The 17,324-nt window shown below is 43.4% G+C and overlaps 1 protein-coding gene across 1 annotated transcript; it reads left to right on the top strand.

The window, feature by feature from the left end:
* The first annotated feature begins 2,899 nt into the window (after positions 1 to 2,899).
* Positions 2,900 to 17,122, top strand: LOC308570174 (uncharacterized protein). Its single transcript, XM_081164969.1, has 3 exons — positions 2,900 to 2,970; positions 11,398 to 11,510; positions 15,748 to 17,122. Exon 3 carries the CDS (start codon positions 15,763 to 15,765, stop codon positions 16,768 to 16,770), a length of 1,008 nt encoding a protein of 335 aa, XP_081021095.1. The 5' UTR covers positions 2,900 to 2,970; positions 11,398 to 11,510; positions 15,748 to 15,762; the 3' UTR covers positions 16,771 to 17,122.
* The last annotated feature ends 202 nt before the right edge of the window (positions 17,123 to 17,324 follow it).

Here is a 17,324-nt window from a genome sequence, read left to right as displayed (position 1 = left end):
AAGGACTATGTGTTGGAAGTTCTGTACTATCATCCTGCTTATGTCATGTCTATTATGTTGCTAAGCAGTAGTATTTTGATCTTATGGCTAAAGCAGCTCTGCGCTAGGACCAAAAAACATTAAAACTAGAAAAAAAATGTTTCCAAGAAATTATTAGTTTGAATCTATTATTTGGATAACATGGTTTGAGTGCATCATGGGGAGAATTTAACACAGGCGGAAAGTGACACAAAGATCATAAAGTGAGTTGTAATGTTTGGTCTAAGCAGTGTGAGAGCTGAGAGATAGGGTCCGCCTAAGGAACAGTGTGACCGTATCCTCTGAATGAATTTGTACAAAACCCTAATGAAGACAAACACTCTCTTTAAATGTGGCTGGAAAGTCCCCATTCAGATAGCAGCTGGCACAATTGTCCTCCGCCGAAAGATAGAAGCCAGTGACAAATAGCAGAATTCATGGGGAAAAAACAGGGATATGACAAAGGAGCAAATGCTCATTAGCACTTCTTTTCTTCTCTGGCAGCTATTATAAACCCATTGGTTAGCGTTCGCGTTAGCAGCTCAGCGTTTGGCAAATGCCAAAAGTCAACAGGACGAGTGAATGCAGATGGCAAGATGTACTTCTTGTGCAGAGCTCGCTGTCCTAAGATTTGCAACAATGGAAGGTGAAAAAAGGGGGTGGCGAAGGTGGCGTGGTTATTGTGCAGCTTAAAGATGGAGACATTGTGTTGGGATAGAAAGAATGTCAGCTTGGCTAAGGTGGGGGCGGGGTGGGCTATCCTGTGGTCCTTCAGATGTCCCATCAGCCTCAGCCAGTGTGGCCTGAGGGTCAAGCATGATAGGAATTGTTGGTCAGCAGTATCTGGGAGGTTACATGTTCCCCATCCCTGCTCTGTTTGAAGAAGACCTTGGTTTGAAGGGATCTTCTGTTAGTTGGCTGTCAAAGTTTCCCGGTGTGGGATGTTTTGTGTGTATCTGTGTGGGTGTATAAATGAATTGTAGGCGTGTCTATGAGAATGTAAAGGTTTTATACAATTTTGTGAGGGTGTAATATATTTACGTTTATGCTTTCAAATGTAAGTCAGTCAGAGACCTTGGTACACAGGCACTGAGTTGTGCCTGACATTGGGGGGCAGGGTGGGGTGGGGATGACATCACACATGTGATGCGTGTTGTACGTTGCATGTGTGATGACTGTCATATTGGGAGAGGCCAATCGGGCCTCCTCTTGATGTGACATTTTCCGCCAGGCCATGATGGTCTGTGCTGGGTTCCCACCTCTGTACAGCCTGGGATGACTTCCTGCCAGGCCTCCTCTCTCTCTCTCTCTCTCTCTCTCTCTCTCTCTCTCTCTCTCTCTCTCTCTATATATATATATATATATATATATGGGGGGGGGGCTAAGACTCATCCCATGGGTTAAACCACAGAGCCTAGGACTTGCTGATCAGAAGGTTGGCAGTTTGAATCCCCTTGATGGGGTGAGCTCCTGTTGCTCGGTCCCTGCTCCTGCCAACCTAGCAGTTCGAAAGCATGTCAAAGTGCAAGTAGATAAATAGGTACCACTCCGGTGGGAAGGTAAACACCGTTTCCGTGCGCTGCTCTGGTTCGCCAGAAGCGGCTTAGTCATGCTGGCCACATGACCCGGAAGCTGTACGCCGGCTCCCTCGGCCAATAAAGCGAGATGAGCGTTGCAACCCCAGAGTCGGTCATGACTGGACCTAATGGTCAGGGGTCCCTTTACCTTTTTAAGCCTCATCCCAGTGGACATTGGGGCGGGAGGGTTCTAGAGGCCTCAGCCCCATAGAGATGGTGCACCTGCCTTGGTAACAAACGACTAATAAAGATTAACATCATCATCATCACCAGCATCATCATAATTCCTCTTGCAACTCCCAGCACCTGTAACAAACTACAGTTCCCAGGATTCACTGGGGGAACTCTCTCATGGTTGTTAAAGTGGTATGAGGGCTTTTGTTCTTCCCCCAGTTATGCTGCGAGTCCGAGGTGGGTTCCGATGTGGGGGGGAAAAAGCTCTGTTTGCGGGAGCAGGTGCTGGGCAAGTGACATTGCAAAGCTAGCATACTGCTCCGAGCTCCTTGAATTAAGTGGTGGATATGAAGAGAACAAGATAAACATGCACCCTCTAGAATGGCCTCTTTGTCTAACATCAGAGGCCCGAACCGCCTCACTTTTGACTGCACATTCCTCAATACATATAAACTTTCTGCAAACAAATCGGAACGGATGCTCAATAAAGACCGGATATAATCTAATCCCCATGTAAACTGTGTGCAAGTCAATTGGGATGAATACTCAATAAACAAGTCATCTGGAGGAGCCCCTAAGTCCTGCCCTGGAGCAATAAAGAGCAAGCCTGCTCCATCTTCTGCACGATAACCCTTCAGATATTGAAAATTGCTCTCATGTCACTCCTTAATCTCCTCTTCTCCAGTCGTCTCGGACTCTTTATGCCCATTTCCAGCTGCGTTAGTCAGTTGCAGCAAAAAGCAAGAGCCTTAAAAAGTAACAAATGTATTATTACAGAAGCGTATGCCATACTAAATTTGTGAGATTTTTCCCCGTGGGTCCGGGTAGAGGTCAACTTTGGGCTGCTCGAAGGAAGAAAATTACCTGGTGAATGAAAAACCGTTACATAAATCCAAGACATAGAAGAAAACACACCAAATTATGACCATGCTGCCTTAATCCAAGACAGATAATGGTCTGCTGGTCAGTTTTCTTACTATTTTGGGAGTTCTGGAAACCCCGCTCTCCCTTTGAGTGCCCAGGACGTGATGCGGTGCTGCCTTTTTCTCTGTGTGGTCTCATTGGATTATAATGCCGGAGCGCCTGGCCGCATTCCATCCATAATTAATTGCCACTTTGGTTTTAGATTGCAGGGAGGCCAGTCTGGCTCTCAACATTGCGCTTGTTCCCATCTTTAGATTGTGTTCCACCCTGCCAGCTGGTAAGTGAATGAAACCTTTCACAACGGGCCTAATGGGCACGAAGGGTTGAATCATTGTCCTTGTGGGCTCTCTAGTTAATCTAGTGACAAACAAGGTTCAGGCTGCTGCTGTTGACAAGCACTATAGCAGTGTTTCCCAAACGTTTTTGGGCAACGGCACACCTGTGTACTAAAAAAAAATCTCGCGGCACACCACCATTAAAGCCCCGCCCCGTGACGTCAGCGCGCAGCGTCACGCCGGGAGGGACGCACAAAAGTGAACGTTTTTTCCCTCGGCAGCTCCTCTCAGCTGCGCTCAATCCGCCTCCGCGCAGGCTGAGGGAGGGAGGGAGGTGCGCGTGTGACCCGTCTCTGCTGGGAGACCAAACCCAGCGAGACAGAGTCGCGCGGAGGCGCCCAGGCAGCGCTGCCGGCTGCGAGGAGGAGCACCAGGCAGCAGCAGGAGGCGCGGCCTCTCCTCGCCGCCCCCGCCCCGCCTCTCGCCGCCCGACTCGCCCGCCTCCCTCCAGGCATCTCGCGGCACACCAGCCGGTGTCTCACGGCACACTCGTGTGCCGGGGAACACCGGTTGGGAAACACTGCACTATAGTGCTCCTGTTTCCAGGACATATGCAGGGCCCACAGAAGGATTTCAAAATGACCATGATGATGTAGCTTAATTTCTTTTCTTTTTTTACATCAGCCTCCTTGCAGCTTGGTGCTCGTTTAGGTATAAAATGGTGATGGGTTGGTGAACTCGCGAAAGTGCAGTGTCATATATATATATATATATATATATATATATATATATATATATATATATATGCTTTCGTAGATTTTCACGGGTACAGGAATGCAGGTTTTGGTGTCTTCGGGTGTCTTCCCGTGTAAGAGTTGGGGTGTCTAGGCGACGTTTCGACGAGGTCTCACTCGTCATCTTCAGGCTGGTGCTTTCGGCTTCTTGTTACTGGAACAGAGCAGGATCTCAGTGTTTGAGTTCCTATAAATACTGTTGAGGGGGTGTGGTGTATAGCCTCCAACGTTCTGGGCAGAGAGGAAGTTCCCAGGTTAGTGTGTCTTTTCTTCTTTTGTTCATTAATTACTTGAGGGATATCTTGAGTGATTTCTTGAGTGATATTCTGAGTACCACTTAGGAGGGTCATTAGGTGTGGATTAGTTGCTAAAGCTTTCGTGTCTTGACCTCTTGACCTTGTGAAGAGTTTTTTCTGAGAAGATGGCTGTACTGCACTTAGTTGTGCTCTGGCTATATATACAACTATATATATATATAGCCAGAGCACAACTAAGTGTATAACTAACTATATATATAGTTGTTGTTGTTGTTGTTGTTGTTGTTGTTGTTGTTGTTGTTGTTGTTGTTGTTGTTGTTGTGAATTTTACCCACTCATCACCGCAAGGATCTCTCCCTCTCTGTGTATTTAGATAGATATAAATATCTATATATATGTACACACAGACACACACAGAGACACACACACACACACACACAATAATAGTAATAATAATAATCCATCTGGCTGGGTTTCCCCAGCCACTCTAGGCGACTTCCAACAAAATATTAAAAATACAGTAAAGCATCAAACATTAAAAACTTCCCTAAACAGGGCTGCCTTCAGATGTCTTCTAAATGTCATATTGTTGTTTATTTCTTTGACATCTGATGGGAGGGCGTTCCACAGGGCGGGCACCACTATCGATAAGGCTGTCTGCCTGGTTCCCTTTAACGTCACTTCTCGTAGTGAGGGAACCGCCAGAAGGCCCTTGGCACTGGACACACACATACACACAGTGTCAAAGGCCAGGTGAACTATCTCAGAGCACATTATTGGTTCATTTTTTTTCTTTCTTATTTTTTGGGGGGTTTATTTTTTATTATTATTATTAATTTAAATTCGTCATTAATACACATATACAAGCATACAAACATACATTTCATACAATCCTTAAAAATGTTCATACATACTTACACTCAATCCCACAAATAGTTCCTTTCCCCATCACCATCCACCAACCCTTCACCCCACCTTTGTGTTTGACTTCCAATCTACTCAATTACAATTTCTTTCCACTTCTATTACTTTATTTCACACACCTTTACCCTGATTTCATACTTCTTTTTCTATTACACATTGTTTTCCATCTTATTTGATATTTCAGTATTTGAAACGGAACTTGTTTATTCTAATAGGAGTTCTGATTTTTCAATATGATTTTGCAAGTATCTTTTAAACACCTTCCAGTCCCTATCTATTATTGGTTCATTTCTAATTTCTTATAGGATACATATCAGTTTTTCTGCCATTGAAGTCGCTTTAATCTATACTCAAGTATGAAGCTGTTGGGTAACCTTTCTCAATGATAAAATAGCTGTAGACATATAATGCAATTTTAGGTGGGCTTACTCAGATATTAAGCCCTACTGAATTGTAAGGGTGCTCAGGATTGCAGCCAAAATGATCAAGATATAATGGATAGCATAATTAGCATGCGGTGTGTGTGTGTGTGTGTGTCAAATCTAGTTGTATCTTCCCCTTAAGTTTGGGATTTTTCATTCAGGAACAGCAAGTGTGAGAGGTTTCATTTGGAACAGGATTCTTGTGGGGTGTAGAATTCGGATACAGAGCTATTGCACAAGAAAAATTAAAGTTCTGATGCACTACCCAAGGCAATATCCTACATGTGTTGAGATTTTGAGAATAGCTCCTCCGAGCTGGACTGTTGTGTGTTTTCGTTGTGGAATAATAATAAAAAAAAAGGTTGTGCTCAAGTGAGGTGCAAATGGATGGACGGGTGTGGCAATAGATACCACCCGCCAAAACATATTCACACATGTGAGAGACCACTCATTAAAAAAACAAATGCATTACTGACTTCCGCACCAGCAGTGATGTGGCTGTATCACTAACAGGAAGACTTATAAACATTTGTCAAGCAAATCAGTATGGATGCAGGATGAATGCCTATTGTCATATAACTGCCCCACAAACAAATTAAGACTAGATATAATCTGACCTCCACGTGAACTTTGTGCCAGGAAATCAGGATGGTGAATGCTCAACAAATAGGTCATATGGAGGGACCCCAAGTTCTCATGGCTACAACATCCAGTTTAATTTTTGTACCTCTCCCCCAACTTTGTGTAACATTCTAATATGAGGAAGAAGAATTCTGGAAAACCCCAAAGCTTCCCCTCTATTTCGTGACGTTTTGATTGGTTCCAATGAAAGTATTGCCCAACTGTGGGCTTTTGCCTTTATGCTGAGATGGGATCAGAAGCACAGCTCTCATTAATGTTAATGGGAGAGCAATTCTTTGCTCATCCAGCTGAAAAACTCCTCCGAGACCCTGTAGAAAAGCTGCCATTTGATTTGAATTGGATCCTACATTTTTCTTTGCCTAATTAATAATGCATGTCCATAAGAGAAAAGAGAAAGTTGTAAATATATATGCCACTGAATTTTCTCCTATACTGCTAAATTGGAATAATTATTCATTATTGCATGGCTAAGGAGTAACTTTTTTTAAAAAAGGTGGCTAGCCTTGATTTGATGACTGCATGTGTTGAAAAACCTAACACCCTTGGCAGACAAAAAACTATTTTACCCTTCCTGTTAAAAACTGGGTCACAGTTCTGATGTGAATTTATCCAGCTTTTCCTAGCCCACAATCTTTTAAATGTATTTTACTGATTTTTAAGAATTACAATGTTGATGAGCCATTACAATAGAACCCCTCCCTCCACACTCCCCAGGAAGTACAGACAAACATATTACAGAAATATATTGTGCACGATCCCATATGTGATTGTGGTGGATGGTAAATTTCTTGACAGAATGTGTTGTAAAAGGGTACCACGTTTCTAGAAAGCCATCTGAATCCTGTTTGCAGGATAGGGCTCTCGCATGTTTAGTCAAATACCAAAGGCACACAAAAGTTATCTTGTAATGGCAAACGGCTACTGTCACGTTCTTCAGAATTCTGCCAGACATGCCTGTTTGAAAAGTAAAAATGATGTGCAGGCCTTGGTCATAAAGTATACATTGAGTTCTCCAAGAGATTCGAAACAAGAAACTGAAAGAATCCTATGATGGCTCTTTCTCTCTCTCTTCCCAGCTGTTGAGTGACTACTTCACTTGTGGCCTGCCATAAAACCCAATTTCCTTGAGCTTGGGGAGGAGCAGACAAGTGATACCATGTGGCAGTTTATTGGGGACCAGACCAACGAGGCACCTAGTGACATCACTTCTCAGTTTTCTCTCCCAGAGTGCTACCTCTATTTTGAGCATCATTCTATGCAATTTTTTCACGAGGCTCTTATTGTTTTGGAAGCAAAGCGCTCAGTAAGCCCACAGCTCCACAGTTCAATGTGCAACGTGCCAGAGTAACTGATAAATTCCATGTACCAAGTATTTTTTGGAGGAAAATTGTTCTTAACTCTGAAACAGTGATCTGATTTTCAACATGCATGTATTACAAAACATACCTGCCAGATTTTAACATACCTTGAGAAATAATAGGACCTTGAGAACTCCCATCGTTGCTGCTATGCCGGCCCTAGCCCTAGCCCATATTTGTGCCTACAGACTAGGGTGTTGAAGTCAAAGCAGATGAGCTATTTGTTGAGCTCAACTTGGTTCAGAAGCTTCGGCCAGTGGTGAGAAAATCAGATCTTCCTCTAGATCAGAAATGGTTAGAGTTACTGAAGCACATTCCATCTAGATTTAAGCTGCAAGTTGTCAGTGCTTCACTTGCTATCCTGGTAAGCAATGCTCATGTCGAGAGGGTGCTTTCACATATGGGCAACACATGGACTGACACTAGGAATTCTTTGTTGACTCCTCTTGTGAAAGCAGAGCTTTGTGCAGAATTTAACTATTAGATGAGCTGTAGACAGTTCTTTGAATGTGTAAGACAGAGACCACTGTTGCTTATGGCTTGTATTTCTAATATAAAGTACGTATTCTGAACGCTGTCTTTTTGTTCTTTATTTAAATCCAGTTCTTCTGTCAGTTCTGTTCTCTTCTGTCAAAACCTGCTGCTTTAAAACAAAGAAACGTGTTGCTTGTTCTGCCTCTAGTATTTGAGATCTACAGCGTTTCTTGCCACATAATAGCAGCAGAATAACCTCCTGTTAGGGACGCGGGTGGTGCTGTGGGTTAAACCACAGAGCCTAGGACTTGCCGATCAGAAGGTCGGCGGTTCGAATCCCCGCGACGGGGTGAGCTCCTGTTGCTCAGTCCCTGCTCCTGCCAACCTAGCAGTTCGAAAGCACGTCAAAGTGCACGTAGATAAATAGGTACCACTCCAGCGAGAAGGTAAACGGTGTTTCTGTGCGCTGCTCTGGTTCGCCAGAAGTGGCTTAGTCATGCTGACCACATGACCTGGAAGCTGTACGCTGGCTCCCTTGGCCAATAAAGCAAGACGAGCGCCACAATCCCAGAGTCGGTCACGAATGGACCTAATGGTCAGGGGTCCCTTTACCTTTACCTTTAACCTCCTGTTGCAAGGGAGATACTGGCCTAAATCCACCTGAAACTCTCAAGTTGAGTAGACCCATTAATTGGTAAGTCAACACTTATGTAAGTTCCATTCCTTTAATAGGCCTACTCTAGCAATTGGGACTAGCAATTGCAATGGTGATGAAATCTGCTTTTGTTCTAGCAATGGGACATTTGGGTGATTTAACCAGTTTTTGTTTGAGCAATTGGATGATTGCTGATGCAACCTGTTTTTGTTCATTAGCAGACATAGTGTTCATTAATTAAAAGAAATTGTTTCTAACCTTACCTGCTGCTGTTGATTCTCCTTTTCTCGCTTCATTTTTTTCTACCTTTCTACCTTAATGCTAGCTGTAATGTTGAAATTGTGACTGCCTAGTCAACAGAAAGTATGCACTAGAAATTCCTGGCAAGGCAGGGCAGCAAAAACCTCACTGCCGGTCAAGAACATCAACTATGCTCAGTGCAAGAAGGAGACTGATCATCCTTCTTTCTGTCCATTTTAAGAATGTGAACTGTCTTCAAACAGAGTTACCTACAGAAAAGTGCAATTTCTTGCTACGGACCCATTTCATCATGGTCCAGGGTAGATCTCACACCTGGTATGTTTTGATGGTGGTGGAAACAATGTAAAATTCCCACTGCTGTAGGATGTAATATATGAAAATATATATACTGCAGTTCTATTATGATTACTACATATGTGTTACAAATGCAGTCATGTTGTAGCTGGGTGTAATGTATGGCACCTTCTGAATAGAATGGTTGGATGAACTTCAAATGAACTTCAGTAGGCTATGGATAGCTTTGTGGAAGAAGGTCCTATAGAGTTCTGTGGGGCTTAGTCCCAATCTAAAATCACCAGGCAAGCTTCTGCTCTTCTTAAAACAGCCTTCTCATGAGCAGCCTGGGCTGAGCACACTTAAACCCTTCAGGTGAGAAGCACATAGGCTACCTACCCAAGCTCCCAAAGCATGTGACAAGGGTGGCGCTGTGGTCTAAACCACTGAGCCTCTTGGGCTTGCCAATCAGAAGGTCGGCGGTTTGAATCCCTGCGACGGAGTGAGCTCCCGTTGCTCTGTCCCAGCTCCTGTCAACCTAGCAGTTTGAAAGCACACCAGTACAAGTAGATAAATGGGTACCACTGCGGCGGGAAGGTAAACGGCATTTCCATGTGCTCTGGTTTCTGTCATGGTGTCCTGTTGCACCAGAAGCAGTTTAGTCATGCTGCCGCATGACCTAGAAAGCTGTCTGTGGACAAACGCCAGCTCCCTTGGCCTGAAAAGAGAGATGAGCACTGCACCCCATAGTCACCTTTGACTGCACTTAACCGTCCAGGGGTCCTTTACCTTTAAATTACCTAAGCATATGACAAGGAATGATCCCCACCCTTCAGCTGGACCCACTTGCTCTTTCTTTCTCATAAGAAGGGCAGATTGCTGTTCCTTTCACCAGCCACAGTAAGATTAAATTTCTTGTCCGCAGGTCATTCTAAGGGATGAAAACAAAAATGAAAAATAAGGTATGCCATTTAAAAATGCACTCTTATGGCCAACGAGTTCTCAGGAACAGGGTGCAACCAGTTCACTTTCAGCCCCCCTCCCCATAAGTCATGCTTTTCTAAACAGATGATAAGGCTTTGAAAAGAGCAAGAACTTCTCTGGAAATGTGGAGGTGGTTTATGACAGTAAGATGAGAAATGTCAGAATCCTAGATGATTTTAAAGCCAAAGGGGAACTGAGAGTAAGCAGAGTCAGATTAAAACTTGCAGGGGCCCGAAGCATTGAACATACAGTGGTGCCTCGCAAGACGAAATTAATTCGTTCCGCGAGTATTTTCGTCTAGCGAATTTTTCGTCTTGCGAAGCACGGTGTCGGAAAAGTTTTGGAAAAGCTTCAAAAATCACCAAAGTCTTTAAAAACCTCAAAAAAGGCTACTATGTACACTGCGTTCTATGAGTTGCTCCTCGAAGTCAAGTCGCAACTGTATTAACGGTGTTAAGAAAAAGGAAACAAACTTGCAAGACGTTTTCGTCTTGCGAAGCAAACCCATAGGGAAATTCGTCTTGCGAAGCAGCTCAAAAACTGCAAAACCCTTTCGTCTAGCGAGTTTTCCGTCTTGCGAGGCATTCGTCTTGCGGGGCACCACTGTATTATGAACCCCCCTCATATGTGATTCAAAACAAATACAATACTAAACCATAGAATAACTTTTATTTTTTTCAAAATGACACTAAAGTTACATGCACACTGAAATCAAAACAGCTTCTTTCTAGATGACTACTTCAATGCTTTTTTTTTTTTAAAAAAATCAAAAATCTATTTTTTGGGTTCCCCTGCTTTGCTGATTTTCTAAGCCCATGCTACTGCAGGGGGACCATCTAGGGGAAGCTGGGAGCTGAGGGCACCCCAAAATTTCAAGGAGGGGTCTGGGCCCCCTCGTGCAACGTGCTCACTTCACTTGCGCATGCCACAAGTGAATAGTGGCCATGAAAAATACAACTTCCATTGAGGGTAAAAGACTTGGTAGTGTGGGCACGAACTTGAGGCTTATTTAGGAAACTATAAATTTGATGAAAACTGAGCCAATTTCATTTAGGTGTAGTAAGGTTTGCACATAATGGTTGAACAGATGCAGATAAATGAAATCTCTCAAATAATGGCAACCAGCCTGCAAGAGAACTGAGGTAAGTGCCAACTTCTTTGAAGAACTGAGGGTGCTAGGGAGGGCTAGGGTAAAGTTTAGTGGGGGTAGCGGGTAGGCAAAAACTTTTTGTACCATTCACTCCAGTCATCAACCCCTTGCCTGGATATCTGTTCAAGTTAGATGAAGAGTTGGAGAGTTGGTTTTCTATCTGTGTCCAAGCTGCCTCATGTAAGGTTTTCCTTTCGTTTCTCCCTCCCCAATTTTTTTTTTGGCTTTGAATTAGGTCAAAGGCTTGAATTTCCTCAGCATATAAACAGCAAAAAGTATTGCTTGTTCATCATTGCTCCTGGGGGTTCAGCAGAGAGCGAGCAAGGAGAGAGTTTTGAGAGGACAAAAGTAAGTACCTGAGACAACTTGTTTAGCAGAGTTCTGACCAATAAGGATAAATAAGACAAGGATAATGATGACGATTTATTGAATTAGTCAGGTTTCTTTCCTTGAGAAATGAAACTCATAAAGTCCTATTTTTGAGCTTCGTTGCTTGTTTGGTTAGAAACACAGTGAGGAGGACACAGGGTGTTTCGCTTCTCAGGAACCGAAGGAATACGCAGTGGGGATGAGGGAAAGCAATGCGGGGGGCAAGTCCTAGACAAGCATACTTGAAAGTAAGGCTGCAAGCCTAACCTCCATTACTAGGGAGTGAGTCCCATTGAATTCAACATAACATACCTCTGAGGAGACCTGGTTAGGAACATGCTGCAAGTCCTATTGACATCAGTTGGGCTTTCTTCTGTGTAAGCACAAGGATTGTTGACAGAGGATTGGGCTGTATATATTATTCATCCAGTTGCAGTTTTAATCTGATATACGTATCTTGTTTTGCTGGTGGCGTTTGGGACAATATAATTCTGAGCATTTCCTCCATCACCACAGCTCTCTATTTCTGTGGGAAGTGTCTAACAACTTCCCCCCAATTAATTTCTGCTTTGTTGGGTTTCTTTTTGCACTTCCAAGTATAGTTAGCAGGATTGTAACTGCGGAAATAGCCATTCTTAGTTTGAACGATTATCCCCAGAAATGGGGCCGTTGAATTAAAATGCCGTGGTGCATATCTGTGTTTTCCTATTCCTGTATGGTTTTAGCATATCTGTGTTTTCCTATTCCTGTATGGTTTTATCAAAAATACTTCTAGCAGCTTCTTCATTAGACAGGAATAATTTAACATATTGATGGTGTGAGCTCTCTGTATGACTAGGGATGGAAGAATCTGTCAGCTTGGTCCTTTCCATGTCTCATTTTGCTAATCAGTTCTCCTCATTTCTGCAGCAATATATGATTTTTTTTTAAAAAAAAAATCTTCATGAAAATTAATCTGTATTTTGGCATGAATTTCTTCTAATAATCACATGTTGGTATGCAGCTTTGACTAATGTACACATTTCTTTTTTGCAAGTGAGTTCCCCAAATGTATGTATTTTTGTAAACTTTATTTAGTTGGAGAACTGCATTGCAAAATTTGGATATGTGTGAATTTCAAAAGATAGCTGTGTTTCATTTTTCATACTGCTTTCGAAGCGTGAATTTGATAGATTTGCCCCATGCTTACATATGACTGGTCTGCTACTGATGAATTCAGTGCCTACCAGGGAGGACCACTGGTCAGAATTGGAAAGGATTTCAGCAGAATTGGGAAAGGGCTGGGTCAGTTTGACCACTTGGACTTTAAACTTAAAAAACATGGGTAGAAAACAACTTATTCAACCTTGAACCTGCTTGAACACATTGGAACAATTTAACTTTCTTAGGATCTGTTCCCCGGGTATAAAACAGGCATTGGAGCAATCTACACCACGACTTTATTGTGAAGAGATGCTGGCTAAGACTTATAAAGTCTTTCCACTGTCAAAATTTGATATGCTGGACAATAGTCTTTAAGGGACATTATGTTATGCGAGTTGTATCCAGTATTACTCAGAGTAGAAATTAATGGACATGACAGCTTAGGTCCATTATTTTCAATGGGCCTACTCTGAGTCTGAGTAACATTAGATATAACCTGTGTGCACAAGGGAAGGGAAAGTTTCAAAGCAGCAAACAATCTGCTCCCACCAGCACCATCACTGAGTTGCTAGTTGGTTTCAGGGTTTTTTGGTGTTTTGCTTAAATTCAGAACAAATGCAAAACATGAGACTGTGAATGGGAGAGGTTTAGTCATCCTTCCTGCCCCCATGATAAAAAGTGCAGTTATTAAGTTGTTCTGGGCGATCCAGATGTCTTCCTTTAAGGAAGATTCCTATATTGCAAAGAAATTGCATACTTCCAGCACTACAATTTTTTTGGGTTGGATTCAACTAAATTCCACTCAGAGCAGACACAATGAAATGAATGGACCTACATTAGTCACGCACCTTCATTTCAATGGGTCTGCTCTGAGTAGGACTAACATTGCGTACAGCCCTTTATTTCTAGGAAAACGTGGTCCTTTCCCCAGTTATTGTGCCTTGCTATTTCATGTCCTATGTGGTTACATAGATATCATGGGCCCAACTTGATAGTGCCTGTAGGACCTCCAGGAATGACAGACTGGACTCCCTTGCCTTCCATGCTTTTGCTTTTTAAAAATTATTTGTTTTTCCTGGAAGATGCTTAGACTGTGGTAAGGAATTCCATAGTATTCTGTTTAATTTGGAAACCTATTGGCTGACTCTACTCCCCTCCCCAAGGAATTCTTTGCTGAATTAGCTTTTCTGAATTCACTGTCTATTACACAGCTAATTTATCTCATTGCTATTCATTGTTGGAACCAGTGATCTCCAAAGGGTCACATTGACATACGAGACCTAGATTCAAGTCTATAATCATCATGGATTTGCTCAGCATTAGCTCTCAGTCTCATGTGATCACATGGTTCGCAAAACTGAAGAGAAGGATGCTGCAATGGTTAGAGTACTGAAGAGGGTGTTAGTAAAATAGATGAGTAAATAATAATAATAATAAAAACAGCTATAAACCATGGGTTCAGTAATAAACTCACAGGACAGGGTGGAGGACAAAAATTATACCAAAGAACTGGAGGAAGAAGAACAGGTTTGGCAGCGTCCTGAGATGGCAATGAAGAGAGGGCCGAAGGGACTTCCTAGAGAGCTCAATAGTCTGGGTGCCACAACTGAAAAGGCTCTGTCCCATGTCTCAGCCAAATGGTCTTCTGTTGGAAATTAGATGTGAAGTACAGTGGTACCTCGGGTTAAGTACTTAATTCATTCCAGAGGTCCGTTCTTAACCTGAAACAGTTCTTAACCTGAAGCACCACTTTAGCTAATGGGGCCTCCTGCTGCCGCCGCACTGCCACCACACAATTTCTGTTCTTATCCTGAAGCAAAGTTCTTAACCTGAAGCACTATTGCTGGGTTAACGGAGTCTGTAACCTGAAGCGTATGTAACCCGAGGTACCACTGTAGGACCTCTGATGAAGATTGCAAAGCAGAGGTAACCAACATGGTGCTTGCTCTCCAGATTTTGCTGAATTCCAGCTCTCATCATTCCTGGCCATGGTGGCTGGACTGATCATCCTGAAGGCACTATGTTGACTGTCCCAGCTGTAATGGGTGGGTAGACTCTTGTGAGAGAAAGCATTCCAATCCAAGTTCAAATTTCCTGGGCCCTGAGATCATTTCTTGGAAGGGTCTTTCAAGGCACTCTTAGTATGTGCATATGTTTTGGTCCTTGGGTCAGTTGGTGTTCTCCGGGTGTTGTTCAACAAGGACTTCCATTGTCCCAGACCATTGGCCATTCTGGCTGAGACTGATCGGCTGAGATTGGAGAAGGCTGTGTTAGGCGTATTCTACATCTTCCTCTGCTGCTGCTTCCATCTGCAACAAGCAGAAAGGTTTGTGGTATGGGGCAATCCATTGCTCCTGTGGAGCCTCCACGAGGGTTATTGCCCCTGCTGTCTGAACAGCCTTAGATATGGGCAATGCAAGACAGCGTATGACAGCAGCAGCTGTTTTCCCCTGGATATAACCCAGAAATAGCTGGTGCCATTTGACTCTGATATTAGGCAGTCTCCAATGAGGGCTCCCTGTTAAGTTTTTCTGCTGGGAGTGCATTTCAAGTCATTGATTGATTAATATTTATATAACACCTTTATATAGACCACCCTTTCATAACATTCTCAGGCTGGTTCATGACAAAAAAAATGTTGTAATGCTCTGCTTCTTTAAGGTGTAAGCAGTATAAAGCATTACAAAAGAAACTTATTAGAGGTGATTTGCAGACCCTCCAAGTGTCCCTATTTTCCAGGGAGAGTCCTGGATTTACAGAAGCTGTCCTGGTTTCTGATTTTATCCCGGAATGTCCCTCTTTTCCTTAGGACATCCCTCTTTTCATTGGATAAATGTTGGAGGGTACGGAGTTATGTGACTCCCAAGCCAAGGAGATGAGTTACTATTCAACCTTCTTCTTCTTCTTCTTCATTATTGAATAGGACATCCCTATTTTTATTAGAGAAATGTTGGAGGATATGGATTTGTAATGAAAGAGACAGGCATAAAAGAGGGGTGGGGAAAACCCTACAGAGATGTAACATGATGTTGTATGCATACAGCTACTTTAATTTTTTGTCTTTTCATTTTAGAGTCTGAAGAACATCATGGGTGTTCCTGTGACTTTACTCTTTTTCTTTTCCCTTCTGCCTTCCATGCTCTCCCAAGTTGTTGTTCATCATACAAGCTACAAGGGGATATGTACAAACGCTTGTGACTTTCACGGCTATGATTATACCTGGTGCAAGCAAAGTGGTGGCAGCGGGAAATCTTGGGACTACTGTTCCTTAGAAGAAGGCTTGGGACACACAGGTGAAAAATGTGCCACAATGTGCGATCTCTGGGGGGGCTCCTACCACTACTGCTACTTAAAAAATGGGGAATGGAACTACTGTGGATTGATCAGCGAGAAGGGCTTTGCTGAATATGCCCAGGACAACAAAATGTGTTTTGATGGATGCCGAGCGACTAAAGAGGGTTTTCACTGCAATACAGGCCATGGTAAGCAACGTTGCTCTCCATTCCACGATGTGACCCCCACTGGTTTGCCCTGCCACAACAACTACCGTTGTGCAAAATATGGAACCGATGGGTACCGATGCCACATGGATAACGACCAAGGCCTCTGGGATTACTGTGGACGCAGGGCCCAGAGTAAGTGTGTATGGGAGTACTCTGAGACCAATTCCTCCCTGGTGGAGATCTGCAAACTTCCCACCTCTCATCATGAAGGCAAGATCCTCTTCCGCCGAGAAAGGAGGGACAAGATGCTCCCTCTCACCAAGGAGGAGTTCAAAAAGGCGGTCCATCTGATCGACAAAATCGCCTCCGTCACCAGCCTTCCTGACTCGGAACCTCTGGAAACTGTTCGTTTCTACAAGCAAGAGGATATCTTCTGCAAGGGTGTCAATTATACAGGCGTGGAGCTGGAGATAGGAATGAGCAAGGAGAGTGCTATGCCCATTGCTCATGTCCTCTTCCCAGAGTTCCTAAACTCTGTGGAGATCTTGCGCTTAGCGTTTTACACCAGCCTCCACAGCACTTTTTATCAGCCTGCCTACACCATTGCTATCTCTGTTGAGGAACCAATGTTATGTTCCACTGACCACCAGTGATTAACTCGCCCTGCACACATCTTAGCGATTGGCTTCATGCGCATGCAGCTGCTGCTTTGCCGTGCTATCACCACTGTAGCAATTTGCAGATGCTGCCCCTCCCCTTATTGCAATATTTACGATGGTTCTAAACCTGTCAATGGCTTGAGTTAAGTCCAGCCTCGGACGCCATTTTAGTACCAATCCTGTTCCCACATATATCAAGCTAAAAGCTATGCATTGATGACAACTTCGGAATGGGGCACAAAAGAGACAAGGTGTACTGGGGTGGCTTTTTTGTACTCTTTGTAATCTCCTATAATAATAAAACCTGGCACTTATGGAATTAATAAAATCTACTATTGAAACATGACGTATTTCTTACCGTTTCATTCTCTAGCCAAATGTATCTGCAGTTCTGTATACAGAACAAGCCTGAGATACAGGGATAGCTAAGCTGTGGCCCTCCAGAAGCTGGCGGACTCCAACTCCCGTCTGCCTCAGCCAGCACAGTGACGATGGGAGTTGTAGTCCAGCAACACCAGGGGGCACTAAGGTTGGTAACCCCTGATTTA

This window comes from Podarcis bocagei (assembly GCF_964188305.1).
Source record: "Podarcis bocagei genome assembly, chromosome: 12".
In the NCBI taxonomy this organism is placed as follows: domain Eukaryota; kingdom Metazoa; phylum Chordata; class Lepidosauria; order Squamata; family Lacertidae; genus Podarcis; species Podarcis bocagei.
The sequence above is the reverse complement of the archived record's forward strand: the minus strand, read 5'-3'. Positions and strand labels throughout refer to the sequence as shown.

What these genes read in the sequence shown, in the direction of transcription:
- LOC308570174 (XM_081164969.1), top strand. Translation starts at nt 15,763, where the DNA reads ATGGGTGTTCCTGTGACTTTACTCTTTTTCTTTTCCCTTCTGCCTTCC.